This window comes from Nyctereutes procyonoides, unplaced genomic scaffold (assembly GCF_905146905.1).
Source record: "Nyctereutes procyonoides isolate TBG_1078 unplaced genomic scaffold, NYPRO_anot_genome, whole genome shotgun sequence".
NCBI classification, from domain to species: domain Eukaryota; kingdom Metazoa; phylum Chordata; class Mammalia; order Carnivora; family Canidae; genus Nyctereutes; species Nyctereutes procyonoides.
The window spans coordinates 62,545,962-62,563,689 of record NW_026575049.1 but is presented as its reverse complement, the minus strand read 5'-3'; the positions used below and the strand labels follow the sequence as shown (position 1 = coordinate 62,563,689).

Here is a 17,728-nt window from a genome sequence, read left to right as displayed (position 1 = left end):
ATAGACAATGAATACTACAGTGGCCACATGGGTGGCTCAGTTGGTTGAGCGTCCAACACTTCATTTTGGCCCAGGTCATGGTCTCAAGGGTTATGAGATCAGGCTTCACAGGGGTGGGGAACCTGCTTAAGATTCTCTCCCCCTCGACCCAGTCTCCACCCAAAGAAATGAAAATGACTACTATTTTTTTTTCTTCTTATTTAAAGGTCTGTTTATTAGAGTAAGAGTACATGGTGGGTGGGAGGGCTCAATCTCAGGACCATGAGACCATGATCCAAGCCAAAACCCAAGTGTTGAATGCTTAACTGACTGTGCCACCCAGGCACCTCATGACTACTATTTTACTCAGAATTCATAAATGGCAATAGAGTAACACCTTTGGATTCATTTAACATACATCTATGGTTAAGTTTTTTTAAATTCCAGTATAGTTAACATACAGTATTATATTAGTTATGCGTGTACAATATAGTGATTCAGCAATTCCATATATCACCCAGTGCACTACTTAGTCCCTATCACCTATATCACCTATCCCCCCAACCCACATCTCTGCTGGAGTCATTAAGTTTTAATTGTAGGGCAAAAATTTAGCCAGAAGTTTATTAGGCTATTTTCTTACCTAATGTAAGTTGTTTCTCAGACTCACAAAAGGTCTAATACATATGTAAGTTGGTTGTATGTGGTTATCCTTATGATGCATAAACATAAAATGTCTGCCATTTTACATAGGTCCATACATTTTATGAAGCTGTGGGGTACATGATTGGTGCACAAACAGACCAAACAGTACAAGAACATTTGATAGAAAAATATATGCTACTCCCTAATCAGGTTTGGGATAGCATAATCCAGCAGGCAACCAAAGTAAGTTCTACTTCTTTTTATCAAAGTTCAAATGGAATTCAAGAAGACCGTGTTATTTTCAAAAGTAACAAAAACTATACTGTAATTTTTTTCTGATTTGATGGTATATTGGGAATGTTAATCTATTCATAGTTGTAGCTACAGGTAATAAAGATTTCTGTGTTTCCCTATTTTGCATTGTAAATGTGGTAGTGATTTTGGAGTAGGTGTGGGTAGTATTTTTTGCTTTTAAATTTTCATGTGATAAATTTATTACTTGTCCTTCACAGAATGTGGATATACTTAAAGACCCGGAAACTGTCAAGCAGCTTGGTAGCATATTGAAAACAAATGTTAGAGCCTGCAAAGCTGTCGGACACCCCTTTGTAATTCAACTTGGGAGAATTTATTTAGATATGCTTAATGTATACAAGTGCCTCAGTGAAAATATTTCAGCAGCTATCCAAGCTAATGGTAAGTGATTCTGAATTTTTGTGGAATTGTGAATAGCAAATCAATTTTACATTCAGTCTTGGGCAGCCCGGTGGCTCGGGTTTAACGCCGCCTTCAGCCCAGGGCCTGATCTTGGAGTCCTGGGATCGAGTCCCACGTCAGGCTCCCTGTACAGAGCCTGCTTCTCCCTCTCCCTATGTCTCTGCCTCTCTCTCTCTCTCTCTCTCTCTCTCTCTCTCTCTCTCTCTCTCATGAATAAACAAAATCTTAAAAAAAATTTTTTTTTACATTCAGTCTTAGTGTAATGTTCATTTCTCAAAGATTTAAGTTAACTCTCCCAATGTTCCAAATGACAATTATTTTTAACGAGTTCCATACACCTTTTCCTTATAAAATTAGTCTTCGTTTATTTTCCCAGTACATTCATCTGTGTGCCCTTGTCTTTATGCCTTTGGGTGGTAAATGGGAGCTATTATATCTGAAGTACATGTAACTGCCAATGTAGAGTTGTAGTTGTCAAGTTAGATTTCACTGGATTGTATTTTTTAGGCGAGATGGTTACAAAGCAGCCATTGATTAGAAGTATGCGAACGGTAAAAAGGGAAACTTTAAAGTTAATATCCGGTTGGGTGAGCCGGTCCAATGATCCACAGATGGTAAGTGAAATGTTTTGCTTTTTAAGTTGATGCTGTATTCTCTGGTCTATGCACATAGCTCATTTAAAGGTAATTTTGAGGGAAATTTTTGGGCTTATTTTACAATGACCTATTTTTTGAGTCCGTGAATACTTGAAAATATTATGTACCATATTCCTAAGAAATTGCTGTTTGTGGAGGACACTAACAAGGTGATGCTTAATAAGGTAGCTTGGGTCATTTTTCGCCCCCTGTAGATAGGTAGACATTTGGGAGAAATTTTTTTGTTTCTTCATGATTCTTCAGAGCAGTTTACAAAGCTGTCATTAATTTGGCTCTGAAGTGAGAGTAAGGGCTTTCCCAGTGGAATGCTTAGAAATCTCTTTTACTCTTAATTTTTTTTAAGTTTTTAATCATTTCCAGAAAAGAAAATGGTTTCAGAGTCTTAACCATACTCCATATATGCCTCAACATGGGAAAATGTGGGTTATTATTTTTTAAAGCGTGTATTTTTAATTTATTCTACCACTGATTGTCTTGATCCTTGAACATTACAAAGAATCTATCATGTTAATCTTTGGTTGACAAGTGTGCTGTTGCGTTTGTTCCAACAAATGAGATATTTTTCAGGGAACGTGTTCAGAAGACAGTTGTGGAATTCTCAAGATAATAAATGTTGAAAGATTTTTAACTAGTGTATTATGAGATCAGAAATGTATTTAAAATTGGACAAGAGGGGACGCCTGGGTGGCTCAGCAGTTGAGTGCCTGCCTTTGGCCCAGGGCATAATCCTGGAATCCTGAGATCAAGTCCCACCTCAGGCTCCCTGTGTGGAGCCTGTTTCTCTCTCCCTATATGTCTCTGCCTCTCTGTGTGTCTCATGAATAAATCAATAATATCTTTTTTAAGAAATAAAACTGGAGGGCAGCCTGCAGCCCAGGGCGTGATCCTGGAGACCCTGGATCAAGTTCCGTATCAGGCTCTTTGCATGGTGCCTGTTTCTCTGCCTCTCTCTGTCTCTATGAATAAATAAATAAAGTCTTTAAAAAATTTTTTAAAAAAGAAAACTGGACAAAGATAAGATGAATTAAAGGAATGTGAAATTCACAATTTAGAGTAGCTTGGGCAAATTTTAGGAGTATCAGTGACAATAATGAGAGGTATCATTTTACAACCAAGATTTGTATTGAAGGGGGCGGTGAATTAAAAAATACTCAAAAACAGGGATGCCTGGGTGGCTCAGCCGTTTGGCACCTGCCTTCAGCCCAGGGCCTGATCCTGGAGACCTGGGATCCAGTCCCACACCAGGCTCCCTGCATATAGAGCCTGCTTCTCCCTCTGCCTGTGTCTCTGGGTCTCTCATGAATAAAAAAATAAAATCTTTTTTTAAAAAAAATACTCAAAAACACACTTAAGATCCATCTTGTTAGGAAAGAATTACTGAAGTGTTATTAAAGTATTTACCAGTTAGCATTCACTAAGTTTAATAAAAATCATTGAATGGATGTCTACTTTGTATTAGATATGCACTGCTTGGTTTTTATAGATCTTCATTGACAAAATTAATGCAGTATTGATTAGGAGGGCTTTTCTTTTCTTTTAGGTAAGTTATCCCATATACCATATCCCTAAAATCCTGGCCCTGCCATAGTAACTTGTAGCCAGTAACTTCATTTTGGGCCTTAGTTTAACCTTAGCAATTAGATTTGAAATAACAATATATCTGTGGCTCTTCCCAGCCTATTATAATTCCTTGGTTTCTTTTGGTAAAAAATCTTAATGTCCAAAACCAAATTAAAAAACGGGATTTTCTAGGGGTACCTTGGTGGCTCAGTTGGTCCAGCAACTGCGTTTGGCTCAGGTCAGGATCCCAAGGTTTGTGATTGAGTCCCCACATTGGGCTCCCTGCTCAGTGGGTGGCCTGTTGCTCTCATTCTGTCAAATAAACAATCTTTAAAAAAAATTTTTTTTTAAATGAAACGTGGGATTTTCCAGTTTTAAGCAGATATTCAACCTAAATTTCAATATAACATTGACCTAGCTGTTTATGATGGTAAGCAAGTGCATAGGATAAAACTTAGGTAAAGTTTTTTTTTGTTTTTTTTTTTTTGTTTGTTTGTTTGTTTTTTGTTTTTTTAACAGGTTGCTGAAAATTTTGTTCCTCCTTTATTGGATGCAGTTCTCATTGATTATCAGAGAAATGTACCAGCTGCTAGAGAACCAGAAGTGCTTAGTACTATGGCTATTATTGTCAACAAGTTAGGAGGACATATAACAGCTGAAATACCTCAAATATTTGATGCTGTTTTTGAATGCACATTGAATATGATAAATAAGGTATGTGGTTTACATTTCAGTATGGGAAGTTCTGCATTATGTATCCTTGTAAGTCTTGGAAGCATAAATGATAGCTATGGGATTAACTAGTTTAAATATTTGAACATTTAGACCAGAGAAGTACTTTTAAAAATATTTACTATTGGGCAGCCCTGGTGGCCCAGTGGTTTAGCGCCACCTTCCGCCTGGGGCGTGATCTGGAGACCCGGGATCGAGTCCCACCCACGTCAGGCTTCCTGTGTGGAGACTGCTCCCTCTGCCCCCCTTTCTCTTTCTCTCTCTCTGTCATGAATAAATACAATCTTTTAAAAAAATGTATTTACTATTAAAAAGATCTTTGGCCATTTGGATGGCTCAGTTGATTGAGCTTCTGCTCTTGGTCTCCGCTTGGTCTTGATCTTGGATCTTGATCTTGAATTCAGAATGGGGAGGTAACACACCAAGTCTAGTCTCCACACTCAGCAAGGAGTCTGTTGAAGATTCTCTCCCTTTGGTCCTCCCCCCAATTCACATGTACTCTCCCTCAAATCTTAAAACAATCTTAACTGCAAAATAGTAAATTTACATAAAAACTGTGTATACAGTAATGTATATGTATATACACACACACAAGAAATGGGGAAATGTATTAAGTAAGGAAAATGTAGATCTAAGTCTACAAATTTACACAGTAGCTAAAAATTCTCAGATCTATATTTGTGATCTTGAAGTCAGTATCATAACATGGTAGTAATTTTCTTAAGAGTAACTTGAAAATATGTTCTTTATGGGTTTTGACTCCTTATAATGGGACCTTGTAGTCCTTATTTTTAGTAATTCATTTGTGTAATCAGTGGTAATTACATCTTCCATGAGAGGCAAATTGTGTTGATTTCAGGTTTGCTGATCCGGAAACCTATATCTTACATACATTGTATGGGGCCCATTAACAATTCCAAAGCTTTGGGGATCGCTGGGTGGCGCAGCGGTTTGGCGCCTGCCTTTGGCCCAGGGTGCGATCCTGGAGACCCGGGATCGAATCCCACGTTGGGCTCCCGGTGCATGGAGCCTGCTTCTCCCTCTGCCTGTCTTCTCTGCCTGCCTCTCTCTCTCTCTCTCTCTCTCTCTCTCTCTCTCTCTCTCTCTCTCTCTCTCTCTCTGTGTGTGTGTGTGTGTGTGTGACTATCATAAAAAAAAATAAAAATAAAATTAACAATTCCAAAGCTTTATACTAAATTAGGATTTACTTTTTCTTTTTTATTAAACATAATTAAGGCATTGAAACTTTACTTTGTTCTCATCTTTTGTTTATAGGACTTTGAAGAATATCCTGAACACAGAACAAACTTTTTCTTACTACTTCAGGCTGTCAATTCTCATTGTTTCCCAGCATTCCTGGCAATACCACCTGCACAATTTAAACTTGTTTTGGATTCCATTATTTGGGCTTTCAAACATACTATGAGGAATGTTGCAGATACAGGTAAATACACGTCCTTTTATTTAAATACCCTTTTTATTCATTCATCTTACAATCCACAGGCTCTTAAGCTTAGATCTGAAGGAATTAGGTAGCACTGTTATGTGGGTTTTGTGTGAGTACATCTGTGGCATATGTAGGTCTAAGTAAATACTAAAAGCAGTCGAATCCTCTCTTCTATGGTTGAGTCCACAGGTGTAGGGTTGATTTACAGGGAGATGGGTGTGAAATTCAAAGTAGAGCGACATTACTTCTCCACATCCATACCAATGTTTCCTTTTCCCCATATGCTTTTCCTCTGTGCCGCTAAGGGTCAAAATAAGGAGAAAACCACATCTTCAAGATAAATTTTTATTTTTTAATAGACACTGGTTTATGTAATATACTCGTATTTTCGTAATGCTGTTTTTAGAGTTGATTTGGAGAGAATACTAAACTTTCAGAAATAGTGGAAAGTGGGTAATGGTTATTACTGTAATTTATAAGCAGACATTGATGCTAGATGAATTTCCATTATTCAAGGTAATTTAGGCAAATAATTATTAGTCACTAGTGGAAAGAGGGTTAAGAATGGCTTTTGAATCAGAATAGTTGAATAGTGGAAATTCTGTGTGAATGTTAACAGGCTGTAATAACTTCGTTGGTGTTTTTGTACATTTTAGGCTTACAGATACTTTTTACACTCTTACAAAATGTTGCACAAGAAGAAGCTGCAGCTCAGAGTTTCTATCAAACTTATTTTTGTGATATTCTTCAGCATATCTTTTCTGTTGTGACAGACACCTCACATACTGCTGGTAAGAATTTATAGCCATGAAAATCTTAAGTGTTCAAGTTGTTATTAACTGTGGAGTTAATGATGTTCTTCTTATCAACAGGTTTGACAATGCATGCGTCAATACTGGCATATATGTTTAATTTGGTTGAAGAAGGAAAAATAAGTACACCATTAAATCCTGGAAATCCAGTTAACAACCAAATGTTCATTCAGGAATATGTGGCAAATCTCCTTAAATCTGCATTCCCTCATCTACAAGAGTAAATACACTTTTTAATACACCTATATTTTTCAGTTAAAAAACAGTGATATTTAATCGTTGTGTTTTGTTTTGCAGTGCTCAAGTAAAGCTCTTTGTGACAGGGCTTTTCAGCTTAAATCAGGATATTCCTGCTTTCAAGGAACATCTTAGGGATTTCCTAGTACAAATAAAGGTACGTGCCTTGTACTTGGTATGTTTTAGTTGTTGGATTGTACAATTTACCACTTTTTGTTAAAGCAAAATGAATGGGATTTTTGAGTGGTATTCAAGCTTACTAGTCCTAGACTGATAGTGAAAAACTAAGTCATCGCTGAGAACATGATGCGTTACAAATGTTTTTGGAAACTTGTTAGATCAAAATGTCTTGGAATATGGTCATGTCATCCTATAGATGATTTTTAAATTGTGCATTATGGGGAAAGAAACACTGATTGCCCCTTTGGGGATTTCATACCCATCTTGTTAGTAATCCATTTTAGGGAATTAAGACAAATTAGCGGATAATCCACTTCTTTCTACTGTTGTCACACAATGCTTCATTTAAATTTATGGGAAGAAGAAATTCTCTTGTATTACTTTCTTTTTAAACAAATTTAAAAGTAATGTAACATCTGTAAGTTGATGGATTATCTTACTGGTAAAGGTTAAATAAGGATTGGTCGTACATGATACTCAGATTTTTTTTCCCTCTAAGATAAATAGGTTTTTTTTTTTTTTAATTGTAAATATATTAGCTATGTCATAAGTAGAGAATGCCAAAGAGAGTGAAAATTATTTGAAATTCCTATATAGGGCAGCCTGGGGTAGCTTAGCGGTGTAGCGCCGCCTTCGACCCAGGGCCTGATCCTGGAGACCCAGGATCAAGTCCTGTGTCCGGCTCCCTACAGGGAGCCTGCTTCTCCCTCTGCCTGTGTCTCCGCCTCTCTCTCTCGAATAAATAAATAAAATATTTAAAAAACAGCTATATAGTCACAATGTAGCTAAACTTTATCATTAGTTGTAGGAGAAGCAACTTTTTAAATCTCTTGTCTTATGGAAGTATATTTTATATATGACATTGCACTATGCCTTTTTTTTTTTTTTTAATTTTTTCTATTTATTTATGATAGTCACACAGAGAGAGAGAGAGAGGCAGAGACACAGGCACAGGGAGAAGCAGGCTCCATGCACGGGGAGCCCGACGTGGGATTCGATCCCGGGTCTCCAGGATCACGCCCTGGGCCAAAGGCAGGCGCCAAACCGCTGCGCCACCCAGGGATCCCGCACTATGCGTTTTTAGTAAACTTTTTTTCCTCAGTTAACACCTTTGGTTTTAATTTCAGCTACACAGAATTGTATCAGTATGCTATAATTTAGGGACACCTTGAACATCCAGCTCAGATCATGATCTCTGGGGCATGGTATCCTGGGATTAAACCCCCCTACCCTGCTCTGCACTCTGCAGGGAGCCTGCTTTTCCTTCCCTCCTCCTACCCCCCTGCATTTTGTTTGTAATACATATAATCTTTAAAAATACATACACTATAATATTAACGCAACCAATTGAAGGATAGGTTTTATCATTGTGTAGACAAAACAGGGAGGTGCTTGTCTATCTTCCTCCTCCACCCCTCCCAGGAGGACATTTTCCAAAATTGAAGTTGGTTATATTAACACTTAACTATCTTGTTGTCACAGGAGTTTGCAGGTGAAGATACATCTGATCTGTTTTTGGAAGAAAGAGAAACAGCCCTTCGACAGGCTCAGGAAGAGAAACATAAACTTCAAATGTCTGTCCCTGGCATCCTTAATCCACATGAAATTCCAGAAGAAATGTGTGATTAAACTAAGAAGTCATGCTGGTTTTTTCTTTTTCTTTTTTTTTTTTTTTTCTTCCTTTTTTTGGTTGGGTTTTTCCCCCCTCTCTGCAACTCTTGTTAGCAGAAGAAAACAGCATCTGGATATTTGTCGACCAAAATGATGCCAATTTGTAAATTAAAATGTCACCTAGTGGCCCTTTTTCTTATGTGTTTTTTGTATAAGAAATTTTCTGTGAAATATCCTTCCATTGTTTTAAGCTTTTGTTTTGGTCATCTTTATTTAGTTTGCATGAAGTTAAAAATTAAGGCATTTTTAAAAAATTTTACTTCATGCCCATTTTGTGGATGGGATGGGGGGAGGAGGCAAATTTAATTTGAGCATATACTTGTAAATTCTAATGCAAAATTACACAATTTTCCTGTAAAAACAATATCGATTTTTAATTAGGGAGCATTTTCTTTCTAGCCTGTATTTCAGTCTAGAAGAAAAGATAATGAGTAAAACAAATTGCGTTGTTAAGAGAATTCTAGTGCTGCATTGTCTGAAGTTAGCACCTCTTGGACTGAATCGTTTGTCTAGACTACATGTATTACGAGTCTGTATGGCAAGTTTGCAGCAAGATCATGTGCATATCATCCCATTGTAAAGCGACTTCAAAAAATATGGGAACACAGTTAGTTATTTTTACACAGTTCTTTTTGTTTTTGTGTGTGTGTGCTGTCGCTTGTCGACAACAGCTTTTTGTTTTCCTCAATGAGGAGTGTTGCTCATTTGTGAGCCTTCATTAACTCGAAGTGAAATGGTTAAAAATATTTATCCTGTTAGAATAGGCTGCATCTTTTTAACAACTCATTAAAAAACAAACAAAACAAAACTCTGGCTTTTGAGATGACTTATACTAATTTACATTGTTTACCAAGCTGTAGTGCTTTAAGAACACTACTTAAAAAGCAAAATAAACTTGGTTTACATTTATTTTCCTTTATTGGCTCAAAATTATTCCTACATTAAAGTGGTTATATGTGTGTTATGTATTAGGTAACATTTTTAAGTAAAGTGGATACCTGTTAATGTATAAACATGATCTCTGGGTTATTGAGAGTTATGGCACAGTTAGGTAAATCAAACTTGCTCCAGGCTCCAGTCTCTCCCTTTTGTTCTCAAGATCCAAATCCCTTCTGTGACAGTGTGACTTGCTTTATCCACCTTTAAAGCATCTTATTTCCTGGTGAGGAGTTATGTGTAACAGATAAAAAGCACAAGAACACACAGGTGTAAGAAGCTGTGGCAAATATTCTTGATTAATTTTATTCTTGTCAGATACAGCCCTTAGAAAGTGACCTTAACCCTTTGGAAAGGTAGGAAGAAGGGGAGAAATGTGTAGATGTCTTATAAAACATGAAAGGGAGTAGAACTAAGAAAATAGAAAAAAGAAACTAGCTTGGGTGAACCTGTTTCCAGAGGATTGAATCTAACCTTCTATAAACCTAGACTAAAACCTAAGCATTTGAAGTGCCTCGTGTTCATGCAGAGTCAGTGATTTTGTATAATTGCTGTACTCCAACTTTATAGGCTTTGGCAAAACTATTACTTCAGTAGGATATAATCCTGTGTGAAACTTCTTTCTAGGAGGTAAATGGTAAAAGTTTAAATGTATTCGAAGAACAACATTGGGAAACTTTGTTTCAAACTTTAGCTGTTAAAATCTTTTATTTGGTTTTAAGTACTGTTTTTGCCCTAAAAGCAGCTTTTAAGAGGTTTTCTGGAATTTCCCAAGACTTAAGGTTCAGATTGATTGGTTTTGATACAGCTATGAAATGCATATTGTTATTTGAGTAGTAGTCACCGTGGCTGCCAATGATCATACGCAATTTTCTTATCTTCTAGCACATCCACTGTCTACCCCCTGCTTTCTTGGTATGTTCTAGATGTTGCAAGAAAACAAGCTTTGGCTTTGAAACCAGGATAGTCGGCTTTGAATTAGAGATGATTGGCAACGGGGATTCAGCTACTGCCAAGAGTAAATTTGCATCTTTTTTCTTCTAACGTTGTGTACAGGCCTCAGGACAATGTCATGTTAACTGATAATTCTCCCTCAGTATATATTACTCATTTGTTTTAATAATTGAACCACTGTATTATAACTGGGTACTTAAGCCTCCTGACTGACATTTCCCAACTTCACATGCAACCAAGTTGACTGAAATGAAACCAGAAGTGATTAAAAACTTCTGATAAAAACCTTTAGAGTAAAAGGGGACGTGGATATGATGGTAAGAACTAGTAGAGAAGCCATCTTAGATCATGAAATGAAGATAATGGATTAGAATACTTTACCTCTGTTTCCCCTTCTGATTTCTGTTATTGTCATGTACTTTAAATATACATATTATTTTGAACTCCACAAAATGTTAAATGTTTACCTTGAATACATTGAATTACTTGAATACAAGTAATTAGAGCTATAGCCTAAAAGAATCATCTCTTCAGTGTTTATATAAGCTAAACACATTCAAGGAAAATACATAGATCCTTTGAACTAGAAACATTAAACTCTGGCACAAAGCTCTCCTCAGACGTGTGTTCTAACCCATAGTTCAGTCCCTGCATGAAGTGGTTTAACTTCAGCAAAGAGATTTGACCAAAACCAGAGAAAACCATAGTGATAGCAAATTAAGTATAGCTTAGGCATTTCTTGCTTAATTGCACATTGATCATAAATGGGTCCCCCTCAAGGTAATTGACAACACTCTGATTAACTGTCCATTTCAGCTGTTTGATATAGTGCTTTTTAATTCTTGGAAACAAGTTAGTCTGAATTGTTACAGGTTGTGGGGGAGTTGGGGGTACTGGAATTACCTTGCATAGTTAATTGGGTCTGAATCCTGGTTTAGACACTCATTGGTTGGAGAATCTTGGGTAAGTCATTTGAACTTGAAAAATGGGATCACACAAGCTGAGTCTCCTTGATAATTGGTTAGGATTTAGACAAACTTGACAATATGTCTGACACCATACCTCACTAAGGTGCATTTTTTTCTACACATTTTAGCTCTTAGGAAATTGGAATATAACTTAACAGTCCGCGGCATCTTACAGTTTCTGGTGTCCCAGCAACACCAGTAACATGTCTTTGCCTGTCCACATGTGAACTTAATCATAGCCATTTGTGAGCATTAGTTTAATTGCTAAGTATCTTCAAAAGGATGGTCCAACATCAAAATAAAACAATTCTGGGTACGAAAAAAGGTTCACAGAAGCAGCAGGACAATTTGATGTTCTTGTTGGAAGGATAACCACAATTCCATATTTTATTGCAAAGTGGCAACCAAGTTTTTCTTGGGCCCTAAGGAGGGGAGCTTCCCAGAAGCTGTAATGCAGGGAATTGCCTACCAGATTACGAGCAGTGTGGTTTTATTCATGAGAAATAAGTGTGAATAGATTGAAATTTCAAAAAAGAGGCTGCTATAACCAATTCATGCATTGCAAGATTGTCAAGTACATTGTCAGAATTAACAGTGTTTTGTCATTCTTGGTACATCTTGGAGTTGATGTGCTCTTAGATTTGAAAATGAGTAAGTAAGCGGAGTGTGAGCTCAGCTTTCACAGGCTTTTCCTTACCTCACTTGGAGTCTAGTTACTTTGGTAGGCTTTCTTCCCTAGGGTACAGATATCTCACGTTTGAAGCCAACAGAGCTAGGGAAGGAGTTAAAAAAAAAAAAAAACATTAGAATACACAGAGGACCTAATTGGTCTGATATGGCAGTATATGTGTTGGGATTCCTACAAAAAAGGTAACAGCATAATTCATTCTATCAAAACATGAATGTTAAACCTCCATGAAAAAGAGGTTCATAAAAAGTCATGGTGTGCTTGGCTGGCTCAGTTGGTAGAGCACATGACTCTTGATCTGAAGGTTGTGAGTTCAAGCCCCACGTTGGATGTAAGGCTTAAAAAAAAAAAATAAAAATAGGGGCATCTGCATGGGTTAGTTGGTTGTATGTTGGACTCTTTGCTTTCAGCTCAGGTCCTAATCTCAGGGTTGTGAGATGAAATCCCAGGTTGGACTCCACACTGAGCATGCAGTCTCCTTGAAATTTATTCCCCTCCCTCTCCCCCTGCCCCCCATGTGCATTTTTATGTATTTAAAACAAATAGGTTAAATAAGTGGTTAAAAACAAGTATATCTAATTACTATTTATATGTAGTACTTTTTTTTTTCTTAAGATTTTATTTTTAAGTAATCTCTATACCCAACATGAGGCTTGAATTTAAAACTCCGACATGGGATGCAAGGGTGCTCAGTGGTTGAGCATCTGCCTTTGACTCAGGACATGATCCCAGGATCTAGGATCAAGTCCCACATCTGGCTCCCTATGGGAAGCCTGCTTCTCCCTCTGCCTGTGTCTCTGCCTTTCTGTGTTTCTCATGAATAAATAAATCTTTAAAAGGAGAATGAAACACAAAAGCTTAAAAAAAAAAAAAGACCCTGACATGAAGAGTCACATGCTCCACCAACTGGATCAGCTGTCCCCTCTAAGTAATACTTTTGAGAAATATTATTGTTAAAGTTTCCCTTACCATCTTTTATGCTTTCCGACTGTGAGATGTTCTGAGTAAATTCGGAAAATTAACAGTAATTCCATAATACCTAGTCCATGTTCAGGTCTCCTCAGCAGTTCCTGAGAATGTCTTACACTGTGTTTTTCCAACTGGGAGTCCCAATTTAGGTTCATGCTTTTTGCATTTATAGTTACTGAGTTTTAATTTCAGTGATAATATTTTACTTAAAATTTATATCTGGTATTTTTAAATTCTATTTTAGAAATGTCATCATTTTTCACATGTATTACGGCGTATTTTATATTTCATAGCATCCATTACTCAGATTGACAAAAGCCCCCCTGCCCTACCTCGATGCTCGTAACCTTTAAAAATTAATACTATTGGCCCTAGGAAAAAACACTAGCTTGCAAAGTAAGTGATTATACAGTAGTCTCCTTTTATCTGGGTTTCACTTTATGGTTTCAGTTACTGGCGGTCAAATGCAGTCTGGAAGCAGGTGAGTCAGGAAGCAGGTGATCCTTCTGACCAATCGTCAGAAGGTCAGTAGTAGTCTAGTGCTACATTACAATGCCTGTGTCATTTCCCTTCATCTCATCACGTAAGCATTTTGACGTCTCACAAGAAGGGTGAGTACAGTACAATAAGATTATTTGAGAGACCGCATTTATTTTATTACAGCCTAAGTTTATAATTGTTCCATTTTATTATCGTTAGCCGCTTATTGTGCCTTAGAAATTGAACTCTATCATAGGGTATGTAGGTAAAGGAGGAAGCAGCATATATAGATTGAGTACTGTGTGCAGTTTCAGGCTACTGTGTATTTAAGAGAATGTTGTTATAAACGTTTCTTTAAAGGTTTACTTACTTGAGAGAAAACGAAGCGGGGTGGGTGGGAGGTGGCAAGGAAGAAGCAGACTCCCACTGAGCAGGGAACCTGCCTTAGGCCTGGAACCCAGGTCATGACCTGAGCTGAAGGCAGATGCTTAATGGACTGCCACCCAGGTGCCCCTGCTATAAGCATTTTAGCATGTTTTCTGTTTTCCTCCGTGTAACAAGAAGTAATACCAATGTTTATTCTGTCCTTGTGTCAGTAAGGTCTAGAGTTAACAATATAGAACTCTTGAAGTTCAGATTTATGATTATCACTAGGGTTCTTGACAAGGTTTATATATCAATATCAAATATGGGTGCAGAAGGTCAGCCAGGGTGGCTCAGGGTTTGTTTTTTTTTTTTAATTTTTTATTTATAATAGTCACACAGAGAGAGGCAGAGACATAGGCAGAGGGAGAAGCAGGCTCCATGCACCGGGAGCCCGACATGGGATTCTATCCCGGGTCGCCAGGATCGCGCCCTGGGCCAAAGGCAGGCGCCAAACCGCTGCGCCACCCGGGGATCCCGGCTCAGGGGTTTAGTGCCACCTTCAGCCCAAGGCCTGATCCTGGAGTCCTGAGATCAAGTCCCACATCGGGCTCCCTCTTTGGAGCCTGCTTCTGCCTCTCTCTCTCTCATGAATAAATAAAATCTTAACTATATATATGGGTGCAAGAATTTCAACTACTACATCTGCATTCTAGATAGTCAGGAGGAAGAAAGCTTCCACTTGTAAGACGTTAAAGTCTCAGAAACTCACAGAACACTTTCAAGTACATCTCCATACCCCACCCAGCAAGAGAAGCTCAGAAATAACAATCTTGAAGCTGAATGCTGTTCTGAATCAAATTGGCATTCTATTTAAGAAGAAAGGGGAGAGTAAAATGAAACTGCTATCCTCTACCACAAGTTCAAAATGTCTTAAGTGCAAGTAAACGACAAAAAGCAGTTGATTTACTGGTAAAAGTAGTCTTGCCTAAGCATTCAAGTACTAATAATGCCAATGAAGTCACTCCTGTGGCAGTGACAGCTGCCTCTGTCATTCACCGACCCCAGCCTCACTATACAGGATGGCATTCAAAACCATCTACTTCTCTTTTACTAATGGTTATGTCCAGTTGACTTTCAAGAGAAGTAAAAAGAAACTACCAAAACTAATATCCTGACTTTACAAATGAAAACTCAAGTTCCTTAAAGGAGAGAAGTGACAAGTTGAGGGGAAAGAGTTGGGTCTAAGAGTTGGTAAAGTTTATATGGGAAATCTTTCATTTCCATTGCTTTTTGAAAAATCAGTATCCATTTAAAATTCTGAAGTCCTTGCTGTGATCCACTCTAATTAACCTAATACCCAAATAGTACCTCTGTTCTCTGTTAAGATGCTTGAGAAAATTGTATCTTTTCCCCAGAGTTTGCCAACTAACCTAGACCTTTCTATTCTGACATGGAAGCATTTGCTCCACTTTCAAAAATCTTTCTTTAGGTTGTATGACTGGCTCTGTTGGCAGATCATGAGACTCCAGATCTCAGAGTTGTGAGTTTGAGCCCCACATTGGGTGTAGAGATTACTTCTTTAAAAAAATCTTCCTTTGTCCTCTCATGGTAGAATTTCTTTAGAGCCTCCTGTAGGTCAACATGCACCTAATTTACTAAGTCTGTCTTCTGTTAGCCCGTTGAACAAGATCAGAGTTTTACACACACTGGGATACACTATATTTTGTATGCCGGGAGGAATACAGAAGAGATCCAGCCTGAACATAAACTCTCTGTACTTGCTACCCTTACTGAAGTCTCTGACCCAGAATGTCCTTTCCCCTGGGTCTTGGGTCTCTTATACTAATGAGATCAGATATTCAAAATGAGGTCAGCCTTATTCAATATACCCAAACAATTAAGAGCAAATTATTCCTAAATATGTTTCTCCTTTTTATGATTCATGCAGCTCTTAGACACGGAAATAAGTGCTGTACTCCTCCCCTTGTTTTCCAGACTATTGGCGAGGGTCCACAAGAAATCCTTTCATCCCTGAGTCCATCACTGAGTCACTCCTCAGACCCAGCTGAGTCGTCATCAAGGACACTAAGAGATGGAAGCAACTTCCTGAGCTGTGAAGTTGGCCTACCTGTCCTTTAGGTTACCCTAAGCATTACAAATAGTGCTTGTTTTTAAATTATTTTTATTTTTTTCGTATTTATTTGAGAGAGAAGGAGCCGGGGAAGGGGCAGAAACAGGCTTCCCCACTGAGCACAGGGCACGATCCAGGTCTTAGGGAATCCTGGGACTCTCAGATCATGAACTGACCCAAAGGCAGACACTTAATGAACTGAGCTACCCAAGCACCCTTATTTTTATTTTTATTAACTTTATTTTTTAATACTTATTTATTTTAGAGAGAGCAGAAGCTGGGGGGTAGGATAGAAGGAGAGGGAGAGAATCCCAAGCAGACTCCCTGCCTAGTAAGGGGCCTGACTTAAATCTTGATCTCACTACCTTGAGTTGGATGCTCAACCGACTAAGCTACCCAGGAACCCCATGTTATTTTTTTAAAGACTCCCAGAGGGACACCTGGATGGCTCAGTTGGTTGAGCATCTGCCTTCAGCTCAGGTCATGATCCTGGAGTCCCAGGATTGAGTCCAGTGTCAGGCTTCCTGCTCAGCAGGGAGTCTGCTGCTCCCTCTCCTTCTGTCCCCATTTGTGTTCTGTCTAGCTCACTCTCAAATAAAACCTTAACATAAAAAAGACTCTAAGAGAGAGAAGAAATAATTAGCCAGCTATTAGCTATAAGAAGAAAGTTTTCTTTCTGATGTTTTTTGCAACTAGTTCATGAGTGAGCTGTCAATAGGAAATAGAAAAATAGAGACTGCACAAGTAAGAAAAGTGAAGAAACAAAACTATTAACCATACCCTCAGAGTTGAGAGAAGTTTTTGCAAACAACAAAGGTGAGTACTAAGTTTAGAGAACAAAAAAAGAAGCTTTCTGAATGAAAGAACACAAATAATTTAAGAGTTGAAGGATAGATTGGGGAAATCTCCCCAAAATAAAGAGACAGAAAGATGGAAACTAAGAAACTATCAAGAAAATTAGAGGACCACTTCAAAAGTTTTATTTCTAGGGATCCCTGGGTGGCGCAGCGGTTTGGCGCCTGCCTTTGGCCCAGGGCGCGATCCTGGAGACCCGGGATCGAATCCCACGTTGGGCTCCCGGTGCGTGGAGCCTGCTTCTCCTTCTGCCTGTGTCTCTGCCTCTCTCTCTCTGTGTGTGTGGGACTATCATAAATAAAAATTTTAAAAAAAAGTTTTATTTCTAAAAAGCATGGACAGAGAGAATGAAAGGAAGGAAAATAATTAAAGAAAGGATTCAAGAAAATTTCCCAGATTGGAAAGACATCAATTTGCAAATTGAATGTGCCCACCAAATGAAAGATGAAAAGTGGACCACAACAGTGTATGTTGTAAAGTTTTAGAGCATTAGAACAAAGAAACAATAATATATGTTTCCAGAGAGAAATGCAAGTCACAGAAAGAATCCCAAATCAGAACAGACTGCTCTGTAGTTAACACAGGAAAGTTCAAAATTAGGAAAGAAAATGATTCCCAGCCTAGAATTCTTTACTCAGCAAATCAAATATGAATCTTGGAATATTGAATTGTTAGAAATTAAAGATCTAAATAATTTTCCTCCCATAGAACCTTTCTCAGAAACAATTGGAGGATACACTCCACC

At 38.0% G+C, this 17,728-nt stretch overlaps 1 protein-coding gene across 1 annotated transcript in view; it reads left to right on the top strand.

The window, feature by feature from the left end:
- Positions 1-9,545, top strand: part of XPO1 (exportin 1) — a 48,162-nt gene extending 38,617 nt beyond the window's left edge. Inside the window, exons 17-25 of the mRNA XM_055328203.1 lie at positions 733-867; positions 1,137-1,320; positions 1,849-1,955; positions 4,077-4,271; positions 5,565-5,733; positions 6,393-6,527; positions 6,609-6,768; positions 6,846-6,942; positions 8,448-9,545. Coding sequence (XP_055184178.1) covers positions 733-867; positions 1,137-1,320; positions 1,849-1,955; positions 4,077-4,271; positions 5,565-5,733; positions 6,393-6,527; positions 6,609-6,768; positions 6,846-6,942; positions 8,448-8,594 — 1,329 coding nt within the window. The 3' untranslated portion in view covers positions 8,595-9,545. The remainder of the gene's footprint in view (positions 1-732; positions 868-1,136; positions 1,321-1,848; positions 1,956-4,076; positions 4,272-5,564; positions 5,734-6,392; positions 6,528-6,608; positions 6,769-6,845; positions 6,943-8,447) is intronic.
- The last annotated feature ends 8,183 nt before the right edge of the window (positions 9,546-17,728 follow it).